Source organism: Artemia franciscana, chromosome 6 (assembly GCF_032884065.1).
Source record: "Artemia franciscana chromosome 6, ASM3288406v1, whole genome shotgun sequence".
Lineage (NCBI taxonomy): Eukaryota > Metazoa > Arthropoda > Branchiopoda > Anostraca > Artemiidae > Artemia > Artemia franciscana.
The window spans coordinates 4,339,716-4,358,316 of record NC_088868.1 but is presented as its reverse complement, the minus strand read 5'-3'; the positions used below and the strand labels follow the sequence as shown (position 1 = coordinate 4,358,316).

At 35.2% G+C, this 18,601-nt stretch overlaps 2 protein-coding genes across 5 annotated transcripts in view; both read right to left on the bottom strand.

Moving 5' to 3' along the window:
• LOC136027933 (E3 ubiquitin-protein ligase DTX4-like) overlaps positions 1-18,601 on the bottom strand; it is a 161,156-nt gene that overhangs the window by 87,151 nt on the left and 55,404 nt on the right. The gene's annotated exons all lie outside the window — the stretch shown is intronic.
• Positions 1-18,601, bottom strand: part of LOC136027932 (zinc finger protein 235-like) — a 56,844-nt gene that overhangs the window by 8,076 nt on the left and 30,167 nt on the right. For 2 of the 4 annotated variants that reach the window (XM_065705386.1, XM_065705385.1), the window contains exons 3-5: positions 16,952-17,116; positions 11,774-11,938; positions 8,955-9,119 (exon numbers count right to left, since the gene is read on the bottom strand). In XM_065705386.1, coding sequence (XP_065561458.1) covers positions 8,955-9,119; positions 11,774-11,938; positions 16,952-17,116 — 495 coding nt within the window. The remainder of the gene's footprint in view (positions 1-8,954; positions 9,120-11,773; positions 11,939-16,951; positions 17,117-18,601) is intronic. The other 2 variants (XM_065705388.1, XM_065705389.1) reach the window with 2 other exon arrangements.

Sequence of the window (18,601 nt, the reverse complement as noted above, 5' to 3'; positions counted from 1 at the left end):
TCACTTTTTCGTAAGTTAAAAATACCTCATTTTTTCCAATTTTCAGAATTAACCCCCCCCCCCAACTCCCCCAAACAGAACAGATCCGTTCCAGTTATGACAATCATGTATCTAGGGCTTCTACTTATTTTTCCAACCAAATTTCATCCCGATCCCTCCATTCTAAGCATTTTCCAAGATTTTAGGCTTCCCCCCCCCAAATTCAGCGGATCTGGTCAAGATTTAAAATAAGACCTCTGAGACACGATATCCTTCCAAAATAAAATTTCAGTAAGATCCCATCACCGGTTCGTAAGATAAAAATACTTCATTTTTTCTATTTCTTCCGAATTAACCGACCTCCTCCCACTCCCCCCCAGATGGTCAAATCGCGAAAACGATTTCTAATTTAATCTGGTCCAGTCCCTGATACGCCTGCCAAATTTCATCGTCCTAGCTTACCTGGAAGTGCCTAAAGTAGCAAAACCGGGACAGAGAGACCGACAGACCGACAGAATTTACGATTGCTATATGTCACTTGGTTAATACCAAGTGCCATAAAAAAACGAGTCACGTTTTCCTCGGGTCTTACAAAGTACCAGTTCAAATAGGGATAAATTATTTAAAGAACAGACTGTATGATTACCGAAATTAAGCTACGCAGAAGAGATCGAACTGTACAAAAAAGCGGCGGTTATCTATTGATGAATGCAAATGGTTTTAGAAGGGGGTTCTCTACTTGAGACAGCAAAATTTGAAAAGCAGGGTTTCAAGTTATCACTTGATTTTAAAAGACAAAAAAAATCAAAGACGAATAAAAAAGGTAAAAAGAACAAATAAAAAAAAGACTCATGTTGAGTTGAACTTCGTTCAAGTCCTGGTTGAACTTCGTTGAAGTAAGGATGCTAGGGCTGCTTTTAAAAAGTAAAAAAAAAAATTTTTAGTTTTAATTCTCATATTTTAATGTAAATTTATATACATATTTTTTTCTTTCTCGTATTGTGCTGAAGATGGCCCTTGGACGTAGGGCCGAAATATCCTTTGAATTGATTTCCATTGTCTTGAAAAGATTTTCCCTATTGTTTCTACTTCGTGTTTGTTTGTTAAGGGGGCTACAAATCTGACAACTCAGATATATATATTTTGGGTGTAGTATTTATAACTGAGAAGGGGGGGGGGTTGAATCCTGGGTGTAATAAAAAAAAGATGAGGGTATTACGGTTAAACTTCATAACGTTTTGACTATTTTTTAACTAAATAGCTAATTTTAATCTAATATATTTGCATGAAGGGTAGCAAAATAGGGCTTGGGAGGGAAACAGGATAGCATCAGTCTTTTTTACTCTTATAAAAAGCACTAAAAGTTTCAATTAAGCTGAATGAGCACCTTCAAAGGTTTCAACGACAAGCCTTCCATGTTGATAAAGAATATTAAAATGAAGCCCTATTGCTCTGTACTCATATCATGCTTCAAAAATTTTATTAAAAACCACCATTTGATCAAAAACTGAACATATTTGATCAAAAACATAGTGAATGGAGAGAAACAACAAACCCTATGGAAACAAAAATACGTATATAATTATGTTGCAACAAAACTTACCACGCAAAACCCATTTCATACTGATTCCCAACATAACATGATCAAATAGAAAAATTGTTTTTAACTAAAAAGAAATAAATATACTTTGTTACTATTAATTATTCGGTATAATATAAAAAAGATATAGAAACAGTGAAATTCATCCTTTCTTCTAATCTAAACAATTTACCAGCAAAGTTCTTATGGCAATATGAAAATTTATGTCTATTGAGTTTTTCAACTGGCTTTCAATTTAATTCTGTCAAAATTAATGGGAAAGTATGAGGCACACATACATTCTACAGTTCAAAATCATCCCGACTGGTAAAATGTTTAAATAAATAGAATTATTCAGCAAAAAACAAACATACTTTACGGGTGCTGATGAGTTCTCCTCCAAGGGCACAAAGACATTCCCATTTTTAGCCTTATTAAAAAATTTGCCTCCACGGAACGTTAGTCTCTCGTAAGATAGGACCCAGCTATTCTGTTTATCCTCTTCTCATACCAAGGATCAAACTAAAGTGCCAAAGTTTGCTGCAAAGTTCGCTCAACTAAAAAGGTATACTTTCAGGGCAAGATGACAGGGATGTTCAACTGATAAAGGGACAATTTTTATATACATCAAAACTGTACAAAAATTGTCTGAGATTCAAAAAATATTGGTTATTATGATTATCAACAAAAATTCCATCCCTTTTTTTCTACTGAAAACTGAATAATTCTAAATAATTTCAATATACAAAAAAGTATCAGTTCAGAGTTCAAAGTGTCAACATCTAAATTGGATATTGCATGGACATTATTAATTCAGTAAGTTTTATGTGAAGAAACTCAAAATTTCGCAATAGGGATTATAGTGACGCATAATCCCTACTATACTTATTGACCTACATAAAGGATTCTATTGCATTATAAGCTTAATGGAGCGCTAAAGGCGATTTTTTTTTTTTTTTTTTGGCCTTGCTTATTTAACCCCAGACCTAAGGAGTGAGAAATGTCAATATTTATTTGTCCTGGTTGTGGTCGATCTTGTGGCAAGGGGATTACCCTGCAATGCACAAAATGTCTCGAGATGTTTCACCCACAGTGTGCAGGCATTTCCCCAATTGAGCGTAAAGAAAAACCGAATTGGATTTGCTTAATCTGTTCAAATAACGATGAAGTACATGAATCTTGCATCTCTAATAATAATCCCTGTATATCTCCGATAATCAGCAGTCAAAAATCCATTCCCGCTAATACTAATTCTGTAGCTGAAAATTCATGCAGTCGAAGCGTGGACCTGTCAATCCAGTCTATTTCAAGACCAAATAAACATTCCACTGAGATAATTGCAAGTGACAATATATCTGACGTCACAAGCCAGCCAGTCAATGCATGCGATTTTGATAAGACTTTTGTGTCAGAGACAGGAATTTCGCATGTCGTAGTTAATTCGATATTATTCTTCGCTCTTGATTCGCTGAAAGCAGGAATAAGTGTTGATGAAATATCTAACGCAATGGCAGGATTCTATCGTTTAGAAGAGTTGAATGTAGCAAAAACGCTGCTCGCATGTCTGTGTCGTAAAGCTGGTAGATTGCAAGAAAGGAGAGGAAAAACAGCTGAAAAGACTACTGCCTCGGACATAATGCGTGTTATCATAGAACTTGATTCGAAACAGTTCATATGGCCTGTAATCGTCCCACGGAGCTTTAATGAATGTCCAGTATTAAAGCCTGACATCAGCGTCCGGCTTGATAAACTTGTTTATGACTATTCCCGAAAGCTTGAAAAAACACTTTCTTCTATTGAGCGTATCGAATCTAATTTAGAGAAAAAAATAACGCCTGGCAATGATCTTGATCTCAATCCCCCCACTGTGCCCCACCATGAATGGCCGCCTCTCCCACTAAAGACTGTCCCATTAGAGACCATAGTGATAAAAAACCCACCCACTCTCCTACTGAAGGATCCTGTCTGCCGCAAGAAAGAATTTGATAAGACAGGGTGTGCAAATATTCGTTATGTTAAAGCAACTAAGGATAGTGTTATGGTATCGGTACCATGTCAAGATGCATCGAAGCTCAGTTGTGATCTAAAGGTTAATTTTCCTGAAAGCATAATAACTTCCAAGCCTCGGCGATTTTTTGGAATTATCAGGAGTGTGGACATTGATTTTGATGTTAGTGCCTACGCATTGGACTTTCCGGGTATAATCGAGTTTAACCGGCTAGGAAAATCGCAAACTGTAAGAGTTATTTTTAAAACAGAAGAATACCTGCATTTTTACATCAAACATGGCATCAAATTCGGTTATGAGATTTTCCGAGTGGAACGTGATCGTATTCAGCCTAGGCGTTGTTTTAAATGTCAAAGTTTTAACCATGTTCAAAATCAGTGTAAATCTGAATGTTTCAAATGTGCCCGATGTAGCGGTAATCACATTTCGACTAAAGACTCCCCATGTCAAGCGCCAGTTAAATGCGCCAGTTGTGGCTCGAATGATCATCCAGTTTACAGCTTTAGGTGTCCGATTGTAAAGAAATTTTGTAAATGAATGTATTACTTTGTATTACGTCCTTTAATTCAAATGGTGTGTTAGGGAAATTACCTGTACTTCATAGTTTTTTGAATGAAAAATCATCGTTATTATGTCTTCAGGAACACCACCTCCTTGATCATTCGTTGAATCTGCTTTCTAGTCTGTCCACTGAGCATGACATTTTTGCTGTTCCCGCTACACCGACTGGTGGACGTCCCTCCGGTGGTTTAGCTACTATTTTACCCAAGTCTCTTAATGCAGCTATTCTAGCAATTGATACAAATTTTTTAGCTTGTAGTTTTTCAAATGTAGTTTTAAGTAATTGTTATTTTCCGACTGATTACCATGATGATATTTCTTTTGATGCGTTTACTCAATGCTGTTTTAATCTTAGTCGTTTTGTCTCTAGTTTACAGTCAAATTTGCGGACTTATATTTTAGGTGATTTTAACTGTGATCCAAATATAGCAAATGAAAGGGGTACAATTTTATCTTCTTGTCTTCCTAATTTTTCTGTTTTACCGAAGTCCCAGGATTTTACTTATATTCATTGGAGTGGTAGTACAACTAATATTGACCATGTTTTTTCTTCTAACCCAAGTGATCCTTTGCCTGTGGTTACTGTAATCGAAGATTTCCCCGTTAGTGACCACATGCCGCTTCAGTTCCTTATACCCCCTTTGGCTTCTCGTCCTTCCCCAGTTCGTTTTTCTGGTAATAAGCTTCCTAAATTTTTTGATCGGGTTGATTGGAATCCAAATTTTAGACCGCTTTACCAAGAAAGAGTTGGGACTTTAATTGATGAAGTCTATATCCCTGATAGTTTGGATTCAATGGATAGTAATCCCTCTTTGACTATTAATTGTCTTTATTTTGAATTAATCCATTGCTTAAAGCATAGTGCTGCGGCAGTTTTTCCTACTAATAGGATAAGATTGGGCGCGCAGAAACCTTTTTGGAGCCTCAATCCTTTTTTGGTAAATTCTAATAAGGCGGCTAAACAAGCGTATTGGGAATGGCGGGCCCTCGGTAAGCCAAGAGACTCGCATCCAGTTTTTTTGCTAATGAAAAAGAGAAAGGCTGAATTCCAAGCAGAGCTCCGTCGTCATAATAACCTGATCATAGAAGAAGCTTCTTCAAACATTGATAACGACAAGGACAAAAATCTCCTTTGGAATGTTCTCCGAGGCAATAGGCGGATTAACATGCCTGATACTAATTCCACACCGTCGCTAAAAGAGTGGGAAAATTATTTTTCTAAGGTGTCGACTTCGTACGATTCCAACAGTGTTGTGTTGCAATTAGATGAAAGGTTGAAGAATTTTTCAACTGATTACAGGATTTCTGAGGATATGTTACGTGGAGCAATCAAAACGTTAAAGGCGCAGTCGGCTAAGGATCATGCTGGCTTATTTGCTAATCACCTCAAACTTGCTCCTTCTTCTTTTCTTATTACTCTACTGGCATTTTTCAACCTTTTACTTACTACTGGTTTAGTACCATCGTCATTCTATATTGGCATAGCTACGCCTATTCCTAAGAGCGGGAAAAAAGACTTGTCATCTTGTAGCTCCTGGAGGCCAATTACTAGGGGTTCTATGATTGGGAAAGTGTTTGAGTTGTGTTTGAAGGATCTTCTTGAAATTCTTGACACTGGTTCTAATCAAGTTGGTTTCAAGAGAGGTTTGGGATGTGACCATGCCCATGCATCTTTCAGCAAAGTTATTGAAGAAGCGAGAATCTCTGGTCAACCGCTATACGCCCTCCTGATTGATATCAAAGGGGCCTTTGATAACATTTCTCATGCATCCGCTCTGCTCACTTTAATCCATGCTGGATTGCCCCTAGCTGTCATACGAGTCCTTCGCTCTTGGTATTCTGGTTTAAAGATCCGTATCTGTCCGAGTTCGTCTTCATCTCAGTCCAAATTAATTCAAGTGGGTAGAGGAATTAGACAAGGAGGAATTATTTCTCCTTATATATCCAATTCTTGTTTAGCTACTGCCCTTAATTCTCTTTCCTGCTCGTTTGTTTCATTATCTCGAAATCTGTCTTACATTGCATATGCTGATGATATTATCCTTCTAAGCCGGTCCAAGTCTAGTCTTGTTTCTAATTTTAATATTTTAATTAATTGTTTAAAAGGTTTGGGCCTTTCTATCAGTTTTGAAAAATGTCAATTTTTTGTTGTAAATTGTTTAGAGGATAATGTCAGGGCGACTCTAGATTGCGGCAATGGTGTTATTTTTCAGTCGTCGCCAATAGTCACTTATTTGGGATTACCTTATGCTGCTTCGAAAAGAGATTTCAAACCAGTCCTGGTTCAGCATGTTCAGATGAAACTACGCAAGGCATTTGGTCTTTTAATTCGTTTTCGGGGTCTTTACCGTCGGGACGTCCTTGGTCGTATGTATAGCGCTGTTGCTCTGCCTCACGTATTGTTCCTGTCCCTCCTCTTCCGAAATTTCAGACCTTCTGATCTTTCGCCCATTAAAGTTGCTTATTTTAAATATTGTAAATTTTTACTTGGTTTCCCCCTTTCTTTTAGTAACACTGAGATTGTAGGATTGCAGGAAGGATCCTGTAGTCTGTATAAAGAAAAAATATAAAACATTTGAAGATAGGGCGAAAATTAGCCTTTTAGGCCACAATTTATTTCCGTTTTTTAGTAACAGTTCTGGCTCTTCATGATTTATAGGCTAATCTATTTAGCAAGTGTTTTTTTTTTTTTTTTTTTTTTTTTTTTTTAAGTGTTCGATCAATATTTGATACGTTTTTATTGTAAGTGTTATCAGTTGTTTTTTCTTTATATTATATTGTAGCGTACTCCTCATTTTTTGAGGGAAATAAAGAAAATAAATAAAAATAAATAAATAATTTGCTGGACTTGAAACACAAATCAACATTCAGATAAAAATTTGACGTTTTTTTGACCGGTTTGGATTCCAGTCAAAAATTAGTTGGAAATCCAATTTAGTTTTTAAATTATACTGCCACTCATATCTTCGCCAATACTTCTAATACTCCGACTGCTACTTTTTTGGCTATTTTGGTACTAAGATGGTATAAAGGTATTAAGGTGAGTTTCACGAAATATTGAGGAAAAATTCGAACAAAATCAAAACATACTACTTGCATGCAAGCTGTCAAAGAGGCACATGAGTAATGTCATAAGTGCACGTGTGGGGTAATAAATTGAAACTTGTTGGATATTTTGAGGGGAAGGTTTGACTTACTCAAGAACAGTAAGTGCATACTATAACTCCTTCTACTAGTGCTATTGCTGATGCTATTACTAATAGGAACACTTCTACTACAACTGCCAACATCTCCTGATGGTGGTCTCTTTGTACCCCCTCCCCCTTTCAGCAGCCTTGTATATGTTTAAGTCAGATCTCTTAAGTGTGTATGCATGTGATGTAATGAATGTGATCAATTGTGTATGCATGTGGGGCCTATCAGTAATGTAATAAGTGTACGTTTAGGGTAATAAACTGAAACTTGTTGGATATTTTGAGGGGGAGGTTTGACTTACTCAAGATCAGTAAGTGCATACTACATCTGCTTTTACTGCTACTACTACTAGTGCTATTGCTGACGCTATTATTACTATTACTAATAGCAACACTTCTACTACAACTGTCAACGTCTCCTGATCTCGAACATGAACTCCTTGTACCACCTCCCTCTTTCAGGAGGCCTGTATATGTTTGAAAGTCTGATCTCTAAATTGTATATGCAAATAATGTAATGATGCTCCCTTTTTGTAATTATATTTATCATTAGGAAAAGTATACTAAACTGCAATTAAAAATTTTTTTTTCAAAAAAGAAGCCATACAAAGAGGTGAAATAAAATAACTGGAAAGGCTAAAAACAACATATTTCTTCAGCCGCAACTCTTCTCCATCCAAAAGAGCAAAAAATGCTGTCCAAGAACTGAGCCTAAATCAATTCTTTGTTCAATGAATTCAGTTTGAATCGTGTACTATCATATAAAAATTTTAAAAGCTGTACCTCCACAATCCTCGCTGTTTTATCATTATAGTTCTATGTTTTATCAGATCATTATAGTATGTTTTATCATAGATATCTCAAAATTTCTGTCGGACGATTTCGAGGGAAAAGTGGTGGTGAAAGGGGCTTAGTTGTCCTCCAATCTTTGTAGGTCACTTAAAAAAGCATTAGAACTTCTAATTTCCATTTGAATGAAGCCACTCACAATATTCTATGACCATTGGATCGATACGATCACCCCTGGGAAAAGAAAAACCAACAAAAAAAAACAACAAATAAACAGGCATCTGTGATCTTTCTTCAGGTAAAAAATACAAAATTTCACATTTTTGCAGATACAACTCCTCATCTACAGGTGAGGAACTCTCAACAACAGGGTTCCTGATAAGCTGAATCTGATGGTGAGATTTTGATTAGGATTCTATGACTTTTTGAGGGTGTTTCTCTATTTTTTTTGAAATTATTGAAACAATTTTCAGGCTCGTAACCTTTAATGGGAAAGACTAAACTTTATGAGACTTATATATTTGAAATCAGCAAAAAATCGGATTCTTTTGATGTATTTATTGATATCGAAATTCTGTTTTAAGAGTTTCGGTTACGATTGAGCCGGGTCGCTCCTTACCCTTCGTTATCATATTTTGTTTGATTATAAAACTTAACAAACCACTGTCAGGTGAAAATTAAAAAAATTTCATGAAAGACTACAAACATAGTTAAACAAAAATCTGAACATTGACTTAAGATAAAACAAAAGTTCCATCTTAATATTAAGTCCCTTTGTCCTATTTTTGTCCAAAATATTATCCAATACATTTCAATCAACAAAAAAACAATGTTTTAGATGCACCTTCATTGTTAGAACATTTTGATTCCTGGGTGTCGTATTCAAATTTACATGGTCCTGAAAGGCCAGATAAATTAAGCGAAGGAACATCTTCAGATTTTGGTGACAAAAGAGAGTTTGAATAATTAAAGGGCTTCTCGCTCTCAAGTGATAAATCATCTTCAAATTCTAAAAGAAAATTTAAATTAAACAGACAAACAACAAATTAATTTTGGCTCTCCGAACATAAATTATTAAAATGAAATTTGCATACTAATTCTGTTTTTTCGGCTAAATGGCTTTCTCTTAATTTTGATCAGACGATTTTGAGAAATAAGGGGTGGGGAAGGGGGCGTAGTTGCCCTCCAGTTTTTCGATTACTTAAAAAGGTAACTAGAACTTTTAATTTTTAACGAACGTTTTTATTAGTAAAAAATATACGTAACTTAAGAATTAACTTACGTAACAAACTAATATTCTTATATTTTTATTATGTATATGAGGGGGTTTGTCCCCTCGTTAATACCAAGCTCTCTGTACTAAATCTTAAGTTTTGTCCCAATTCTTTAAGAATGACCCCTGAATCACAAAGGCCGTAGAATAAGTAGTTGAAATTACTAAAAATACTTTAGTATAAAGAGCGATGTATTTATCTCCTCCTAAATACCTCGCTCTTTATGCTAAAGAATTTTTAGAAACCCTCATATGCTTAATAATCTCTGTTCGTTTTAAGTTTTAATGCTACTCCTTACTTTCAATTGAAAAAACTTTTTCATGTTTATTTTTTCATTGTTTTTTTTTATAGTAATGCTAGAAAATCCTGCGCCCTTTTCATTGAGTTTCCTTTTCCCCATGACATATTCCTCCAAGGAAAGATCCACCCACATAGCCCCCTCCCCTCAACACAACCCCCCAAACCAAAAGAATCCCCCTGAAAACGTCTATACACATACCAATAACCATTACTGTATGTAAACACTGGTCAAAGTTTGTAACTTGCAGCCCATCCCCCAGGGACTGTGGGGTAGTAAGTCATCTAAATTATAAATTTAATTATCATTAAATTATAATGAGCCCTCTTGCGACATTCTAGGACCACATGGTCGATACGATGACCCCTGGAAAAAAAAAAAAAACAACTAATAAACACGCACCCGTGATCTGTCTTCTGGCAAAAAATACGACATTCCATATTTTTGTAGATAAAAGATTTATGCTATAGGGTTCTCTGATACGCTGAACGCGATGATGTGATTTTCGTTAAGATTCTATGACTTTTAGGGGGTGTTCCCCTATATGTTCCAAAATAAGGTAAATTTTCTCAGGCTCATAACTTTTGATGAAAAAGACTAAATTTGATGAAACTTATATATTTATAATCAGTATGAAAATCTGATTCTTTTGATGTATCTTTTAGCATCAAAATTCCAATTTTTAGAGTTTCGTTTACTATTGAGCCGGGTCGCTCCTTACTACAGTTCATTACCACGAACTGTTTAATTACTAATAGCAACACTTCTACTACAACTGTCAACGTCTCCTGATCTCGTACATGGCCTCCTTGTACCACCTCCCCTTTTCAAGAGCCCTGTATATGTTTGAAAGTTAGATCTCTTAATTGTAAATGCATATAACGTAATGATGTTCCCTTTTTGTAATTATATTTATCATTAGGAAAAGTATACTAAACTGCAATTTAAAGAATTTTTTTCCAAAAAAGAAGCCATACAAAGAGGTGAAATAAAATAACTGGAAAGGCCAAAAACAACATATTTCTTCAGCCGCATCTCTTCTCCATCCAAAAGAGCAAAAATATCTGTCCAAGCACTGAACCTAAATCAATTATTTGTTCAATGATCTCAGTTAGAATGAATTTTTGAATCGTGTACTATTATATTAAAAAGTTTACAAGCTGTACCCCCACAATCCTCGCTGTTTTATCATTATAGTTCTATGTTTTATCAGATCATTATAGTATGTTTTATCATAGATATCTCAAAATTTCTATCGGACGATTTCGAGGGAAAAGTGGTGGGGAAGGGGGCCTAGTTGTCCTCCAATATTTTTTGGTCACTTAAAAAGGGCATTAGAACTTTTAATTTCCATTTGAATGACGCCACTCACAATATTCTAGGACCATTGGATCGATACGATCGCCCCTGGGAAAAGAAAAACAAACAAAAATAAATAAATAAATAAACACTCGTCTGTGATCTTGCTTCTGGTAAAAACAAAATACAAAATTTCACATTTTTGCACATAGAACTCCTCACCTACAAGTGAGGAACCCTCAACAACAGGGTTCCTGATACGCTGAATCTGATGGTGAGATTTTGATTAGGATTCTATTACTTTTGAGGGTGTTTCTCCATTTTTCTGAAATTATTGAAACAATTTTCAGGCTCGTAACCTTTAATGGGAAAGACTAAACTTAATGAAACTTGTATATTTGAAATCAGCAAAAAATCGGATTCTTTTGATGTTTCTATTGTTTTCGAAATTCCGTTTTAAGAGTTTCGGTTACAATTGAGCCGGGTCGCTCTTTACCCTTCGTTATCATATACTGTTTGATAAACACATGGTATTATGATATATGTTGAATATTATAATGTTTGATATTATACATCAAACTATTTGATGTATAATAAAACTTAACAAACCACTGTCAGGTGAAAATTAAAAAATTGTCATGAAAGACTACAAAAATAGTTAAGCAAAAATCTGAGCATTGACTTAAGATAAAACAAAAGTTCCATCTTAAGATTAAGTCCCTTTGTCCTATTTTTGTCCAAAATATTATCCAATACATTTCAATCAACAAAAACACAATGTTTTAGATGTACCTTCATTGTTAGAATATTTGAATTCCTGGGTGTCGTATTCAAATTTACATGGTCCTGAAAGGCCAGATAAATTAAGCGAAGGAGCATCTTCAGGTTTTGGTGACAAAAGGTGGTTTGGATAATGAAAGGGCTTCTCGCTGTCACGAGGTAAATCATCTTCAACTTCTAAAACAAAATTTAAATTAAAGAGACAAAGAAAAAATTAACAATAAAGCTTACTAAGTAAATCTGAAAAATCTGACTTTTTATTTTTAGTTACGTGTAAAAATGTAAATATAAAGATATTATATGAATACATAAAATCAGCAGATATGCAGGGTTTTTTTCACAAATTGTTTTTAAAACTCTACTTTTTATAAAGCAAAAGAAAACCAGGAACTTTAAACGAAATTCACAAACACAGGAAAAAGTCAAGCCTGAAATTATAAAGGTAAAAGTAATCTAATGGCAAATAGCAATCCACCCCCCAAACGAACCTTCTTTTTTCCAAATTTGTCCGATAAAATTTTTGACATAATAATGGTTTCCAAAATAGACCCATTATAAAATATTAAAAACTCCGGGGTTTACAAAGCCCCTCCCCGGAACCTGGGGGCATATAAAGTTTTTATGGAAGGAATGATCATATAAATTCGTCAAGGGCTCATTCTTTTGGATATTGAAAGTTCTAGTTCCATTTTTAAGAATCAAAAGGGACTGGAGGGCAAATAGCCCTCCTGGCTTCTTAACCCCAAATCCACCAAATCAAATTTTGAGATAGCCATTTCGTTAAAATAATGGGGACCTAAGCCCCTAAAACCCCACAAATCTAAAATGAGTTTAAGGTCTTTGAAAGGTTCATGCTGCGAAATGAACTAAGTTGTGGTTAAATATGTTTAAATACTAATTCTTCGTAGCTCTTTCGAAAATATGGCGCATATTTTTTTAAATAAATCGAATATTTTTTTAATTATTCGATTCGAAATTGCTACCAGCAGTTATAACTTTCAGTCTTGGGAGTTCTGCTGCGGTCTCTTCTTGAAAATATGTATTCCCGGTGCTTCTGCACAGCAACCAAGCCAATGCCTCTTTTATTTTAATTCTTTACCATCTTCCAAAAAACACTTCTATAAAGTAACTATACCAACTTTAGCTATTCCCGGTGCTTCTGCACAGTAACCAAGCCAATGCCTCTTTTATTACACTTCTTTACCATCTTCCACAAAACACTTTTATGAAGTAACTATGCCAAGTTCTTCGTTAATGGCCTTTCTCGTCTTTCAAAATCTTTGACCCTAATTTAATTTGGCGGAGCACTCCTATTTTCATAATATGTTGAAACATTCACTTGTGATGTCAGTAAGACAAGTTGAAACGCTGACCGTATTTATGCCCGTCTATTCAAACTAATTATAAAACAGTGCAGGAGTTTCTAATATAAAACTGATGGTAAAAACTTCTAGTGGAGACAAATAAAATGATGAAAATATCTTTTTTAAATTAATTAGAAAACTTTAACAGTAAATTTGTTCCTTTCAAAATCCTCTTCAAGTATGTGTTAAAATTATTAAAATTCTATGTACCATTTTCACAGACAAGTTGAAATAGAATTTGCACAAAAAAAAAAACAATTTAGAAAACCCAGACAAGAAAAATTTTAGAAATAGCAAACTAAGATTATGTTGCTGAATAAGGGAAATTGATTGAAACCAAAATGGACACCTTTATTCGGCTGAACAGCCATGTGGCCATCTGGCTGTCGCCAGAAAAGCCATGACTCTTCTATGACTTTTGGCAGGTGTTTTCCCATTTTTTTTTGAAAATATATAAAATTTTCTCAGGCTCGTAACCTGTGATAGATAAGAGTAAAGTTTATCAAACTTATATATTTGAAATCAGCATACAAATTTGATTCTTTTGCTGCAACTATTGGTATCAAAATTACATTTCTTAGAATTTCGGTTACAAGATTAGACAGTAGAGTTTTGCTTCTAGGCACTTCAGATCATAGCAGCCAACTTTCTGCTTATTTAAAATAAACTTCAAATCAATATAATAGACAGATTTACCCCTTGTATTATAAAAAGATATATACACTACAAATATGAACTGTGTAATCTATATATAGGTAGGACAAACAATAAAACTTAAAAAGAACCGAAATTATTACGCATATGGATGGGGTTACCTCCTCCTCAAAACCCCCCTCTTTATGCTGATGTTTTTAGTACTTTTGAAAAAACCTTCTTATTGTTTTAATTAAACGAACGTAGTGTCTCAGAAGTCATTCTTAAAGAATTGGGACAAATTTAAACTTTAGCGTACATTACAAAGAGCAAGATGTTGAGGAGAAGGCAGGCCCCTTCCTATATTCTTAGTATTTAATATATACTTAATAGCTTCTGCTCGTTTTAAGTTTTAATTTTCCTCTTTACTTCCGGTTGAATAAAAAACCTGTTTTTTTAAATTTAATTTCTGGTCGTTTTTTAAATAATCCCAGGAAATTTGATCCCACCTCCAAGGAGAAATACCCTCCCAGTGGATATATTCTCTAGACAATTCAATCCTGGTGAAAATTTACCCAGGTCATTACCCTTAACAACTCCACGCGTAAAATTGAGACGGAAATGAGAAAGCAAGAAATGAAAAAATTATATAGATATTCTAAGGAATTCCCCCAGAATTTAATTTTCTTTAACAAGTTCAACCCGTGGAAACTTGCCTCCCACTGAAAATTTCCTTGTGAATAAAAAAACAGCAGGAAATTTGTCTTTTCATCCTAAAATGTATGTATGCCTACCAATAATAAATACTATGGGTAAACAATGGGCAATTCTTATAGCTTGAACACCTTTCAAATGAGGCTGTTTTATGTTACATCCAAAGGCATATTTACTAGATCTTTCAACTAGATGAATAAAATGGCCATCTACAAATTTTATCGGACAATTTTTGGGGGAAAAAGGGTAGGGAGGGGGCCTTATTACCCTCCAATCTATTTGGTTACTTAAAAAGGGCACTAGAACGTTTTATTTCCGTTTAAATAAGCCTTTCACGATATTCTAGGACAACTGGGTCAAACCTGGAAGGACACCTGGAAGAAGAAAAAAAAAACAACAAATAAACAAGCATCCATAACCTTTCTTCTGCCAAAAAATATAAATTCCACATTTTTGCAGATAGAAACTTCAAACCTCAACATTGAGTTCTCTGATACGCTAACTCTAATGGTGCGATTTTCATTAAGATTCTATAACAATTAGGGGGTGTTTCACCCATTTTTCAAAAATACGGAAAATTTTCTTGCATTTATTTTGATGTACCTATTGGTATCAAAATTCTGTCGTTAGAGTTTCGGTTACTATTGAGCTACGTAACTCCTTACCTACAGTTCGTTACAACGAACTGTTTAATATTGAAACCTACCAAACCACTTTCAAGTAAAAATTTAACAAGAGCTAAGAGCTCATATGGCACTTGTGACGAGGCAAGAATAGCTAAGAGCCAAGAGCTCATATGGTATGAGCTCTAACAAAATTCTAAGAATCAATAAATTGATTCAAAAGGAAAATCAGAGGCTTAATGCCGGTCAGGATTTAAAATAACAGCCCTGACTCACGATGTACTTCTAAATATCAAAATTCATTAAGATCCGATCACCCAATCATAAGTTATAAACACCTGATTTTTTTCTAATTTTTCCTCTCCCTTTAGCCCCCCAGATGGTCGAATCTGGGAAAACGACTTTATCAATTCAATTTGTGTAGCTCCCTGACACGCCTACCAATTTTCATCGTTTTAGCACGTCGAGGAGCACCAAACTCGCAAAAATCACTGAACCTTTCCCCCAAACTCCTCCAAAGAGAGCGAATCCAGTACGGTTACGTCAATCACGTATCAAGGACATTTGCTTATTCTATCCACCAAGCTTCATCCCGATTCCTCTACTCCAAGTGTTTTCCAACTCCCCCCAATGTCAAAAGATCTAGTCGGGATTTGAAATAAGAGCTCTGAGACATGAATTCCTTCAAAATTTAAAATTTCATTAAGATCTGATCACCCGTTCGTAAGATAAAAATACCCCAATTTTCACGTTTTCCAAGAATTCCGGTTTCCCCCTCCAACTCCCCCCAATGTCACAGGATCTGGTCAGAATTTAAATTAGAATTTTAAAGCACAAGATCCTTCTAAATATCAAATTTCATTAAGATCTGGTCACCCTTTAGTAAGTTAAAAATACCTCAATTTTCAAAATTACCCCCCCCCTCCACCAACTCCACCAAAGACAGCAGATCTGTTCCGGTTATATCAGTCCCGTATCTTAGACGGGTTTTCATTCTTCCCATCCAGTTTCATCCTGATCCCTCCGCTTTAAGTTTTTTCTAAGATTTCCGGTCCACCCCCCAACTGCCCCCCCCAATGTCGCTGGATCCGGTTGAGATTTAAGATAAGAGATCTGAGTTATGAGGTTCTTCTAAATACGAAGTTTCATGAAGATCCGATCACTCCTTCGAAAGTTAAACATACGTCATTTTTTCTAATTTTTCAGAATTAACCCCCCCCCCCGCCCCCAACTACCTCAAAGAGATTGGATCCGTTCCAGTTATGTCAATCATATATCTAGAACTTTTACTTATTTTTCGAACCAAGTTTCATCCCGATCCGTCCACATAAGTGTTTTCCAAGATTTTAGGTTTCCCCCTCTCAACTCCCTCCCCCAATGCCGCCAGAGCTGGTCGGGATTTAAAATAAAAGCTCTGAGGCACGATATCCTTCGAAATATCAAATTTCATTAAGATCGGATCAACCGTTCGTAAATTAAAAATACTTCTATTTTTCTATTTTTTCCGAATTCCCCACTCCCCCCCAGATGGTCAAATCGGGAAAACGACTATTTATAATTTAATCTGGTCCGGTCCCTGATACGCCTGCCTAATTTCATCGTCCTAGCTTACCTGGAAGTGCCTTAAGTAGTAAAACCAGGACCGACAGACCGACAGATTTGCGATTGCTATATGTCACTTGGTTAATACCAAGTGCCATAAAAATGATCATGAGAGACTACAAAAACACCTGCATATTGGAATAAGATACAAAAAAAGTTCCATCTTAATATGAATTCCTTTAGTCCTATTTTTGTCCAATAAAATATTATCTAACATATATATAAAAAAAACAACAACAATATTTCCAATGTACCTTCATTGTTAGAACATTTGGATTCCTGGGTGTCGTATTCAAATTTACATGGTCCTGATATGCTAGGTAAATTGAACAAAGGAACATCTTCACGTTTTGGTGACATAAGATGATTTGGAAAATGAAAGAGCTTCTCGCTGTCAACTGGTAAAACATCTTCAACTTCTAAAAAAATTTTTTAACTAAACAGACACGCGTAAAAATGTAAATATACAGAAATTATATGTATACATAAAATCACATGTATATACTGTTTTTTTCAAAAATCGTTTTTAAAAATCTACTTAACATAAAGCAAAAGAAAACAGAAACCTGAAATATATAACAAAATTCTCATAACTACAAGTTCCTGGATAAGTGTTGCTGGACTAAATTGACCAAAAATCATATGACAAAAACTCCCGGGATCACAAAGCCCCCCCACCCCAGATCCTGGTGAACGGTGGTTTAGGTTATGCCTCCGAGGCATATTAGGTTTTTTATGGAAGGGATGATAGTAAAAACTTCAGAGAGGGCTCACTCGACTGTAGATTGGAATTTCTAGTTCCCTTTTTGAGAGTCAAAATTAACCTTATGGCAACTAGCCCCCTCTCCTTCCCTAATAGGCCATCTTTTCCCCAAATACATCCGATAAAATTTTTGGGATTTTTATTATATCCAAAATTGACTAAAAATGAAATAGTAAAAATTTCAGTTTAAAGAGCCCCCCAGAACCCGGGGGTAAATAGGTTCTTATGGAAGGAATGATCATATGATCATATGTTCATCGAGGGCTAATTCTATTGGAAATTGAAATTTTTATTTCTCTTTTTGAGAATCAAAAGGGACCAAAGGGTAACAAGCCATCCTAGCTTCTTTACCTCAAATCAATCTAATCAAATTTTTGAGATAGCCATTTTGTTAAAATAAGTCAAAACATCGGTTAAAAAACTTCTGGGTCAACACAAAAACCCGGAGCCCTGGGGCAAGTATTGTATGTTATGTTCAGGGGAAATATTAGGTTCTTCTGAGAGGATTTTGAAAATATTTGAAAAGATGAGATAAGCCAAACCCACACCACCACTAAAAAACTTGTGAGCGATATTTTATTCCAAAACTAAAGAGAGCTGACACCTGGACTTCTCTGCATGGCCAACCCTCTTCCCCCCCAAAAAAAAATTATTAACGATATTATATTCCAACAATTATGGCAACTTACCCCTGGCCCTGCAAGACCGAACACCCCCCTCTCTCCTAAAAGAAAACAACTTATAAAAATATTTAATTCCAAGACTTATGGGAGGACACCCGTCCTCCCCCAAAATATTATCAATGATAAGCTATGAAAACTGCCCCTGGCTTCCCCCTTCCTCTCTGGTCAACTTGTTCAGGTCAACAGAATGGAAAAAAAAAATTATTGTATTTTAAAGCTAAACAATCACAAAAATGGACAATTAAAAGTGAAAAAAATGCCAATTAATCGAGGTTTTCTACATTAGTTTCCAATATATAGAATACAAAATATAGTCTCCCAAAGTTTAGAAGCTGAATTCAAATAACTTTATTCATCCCTTACATGTATTATGATTAGATATTCCCATCTGAATACCCATAACTACCCCTGCTTTAGCGAAAATATTTAATTCGTCATACCTTAACAGAGAAAGAATC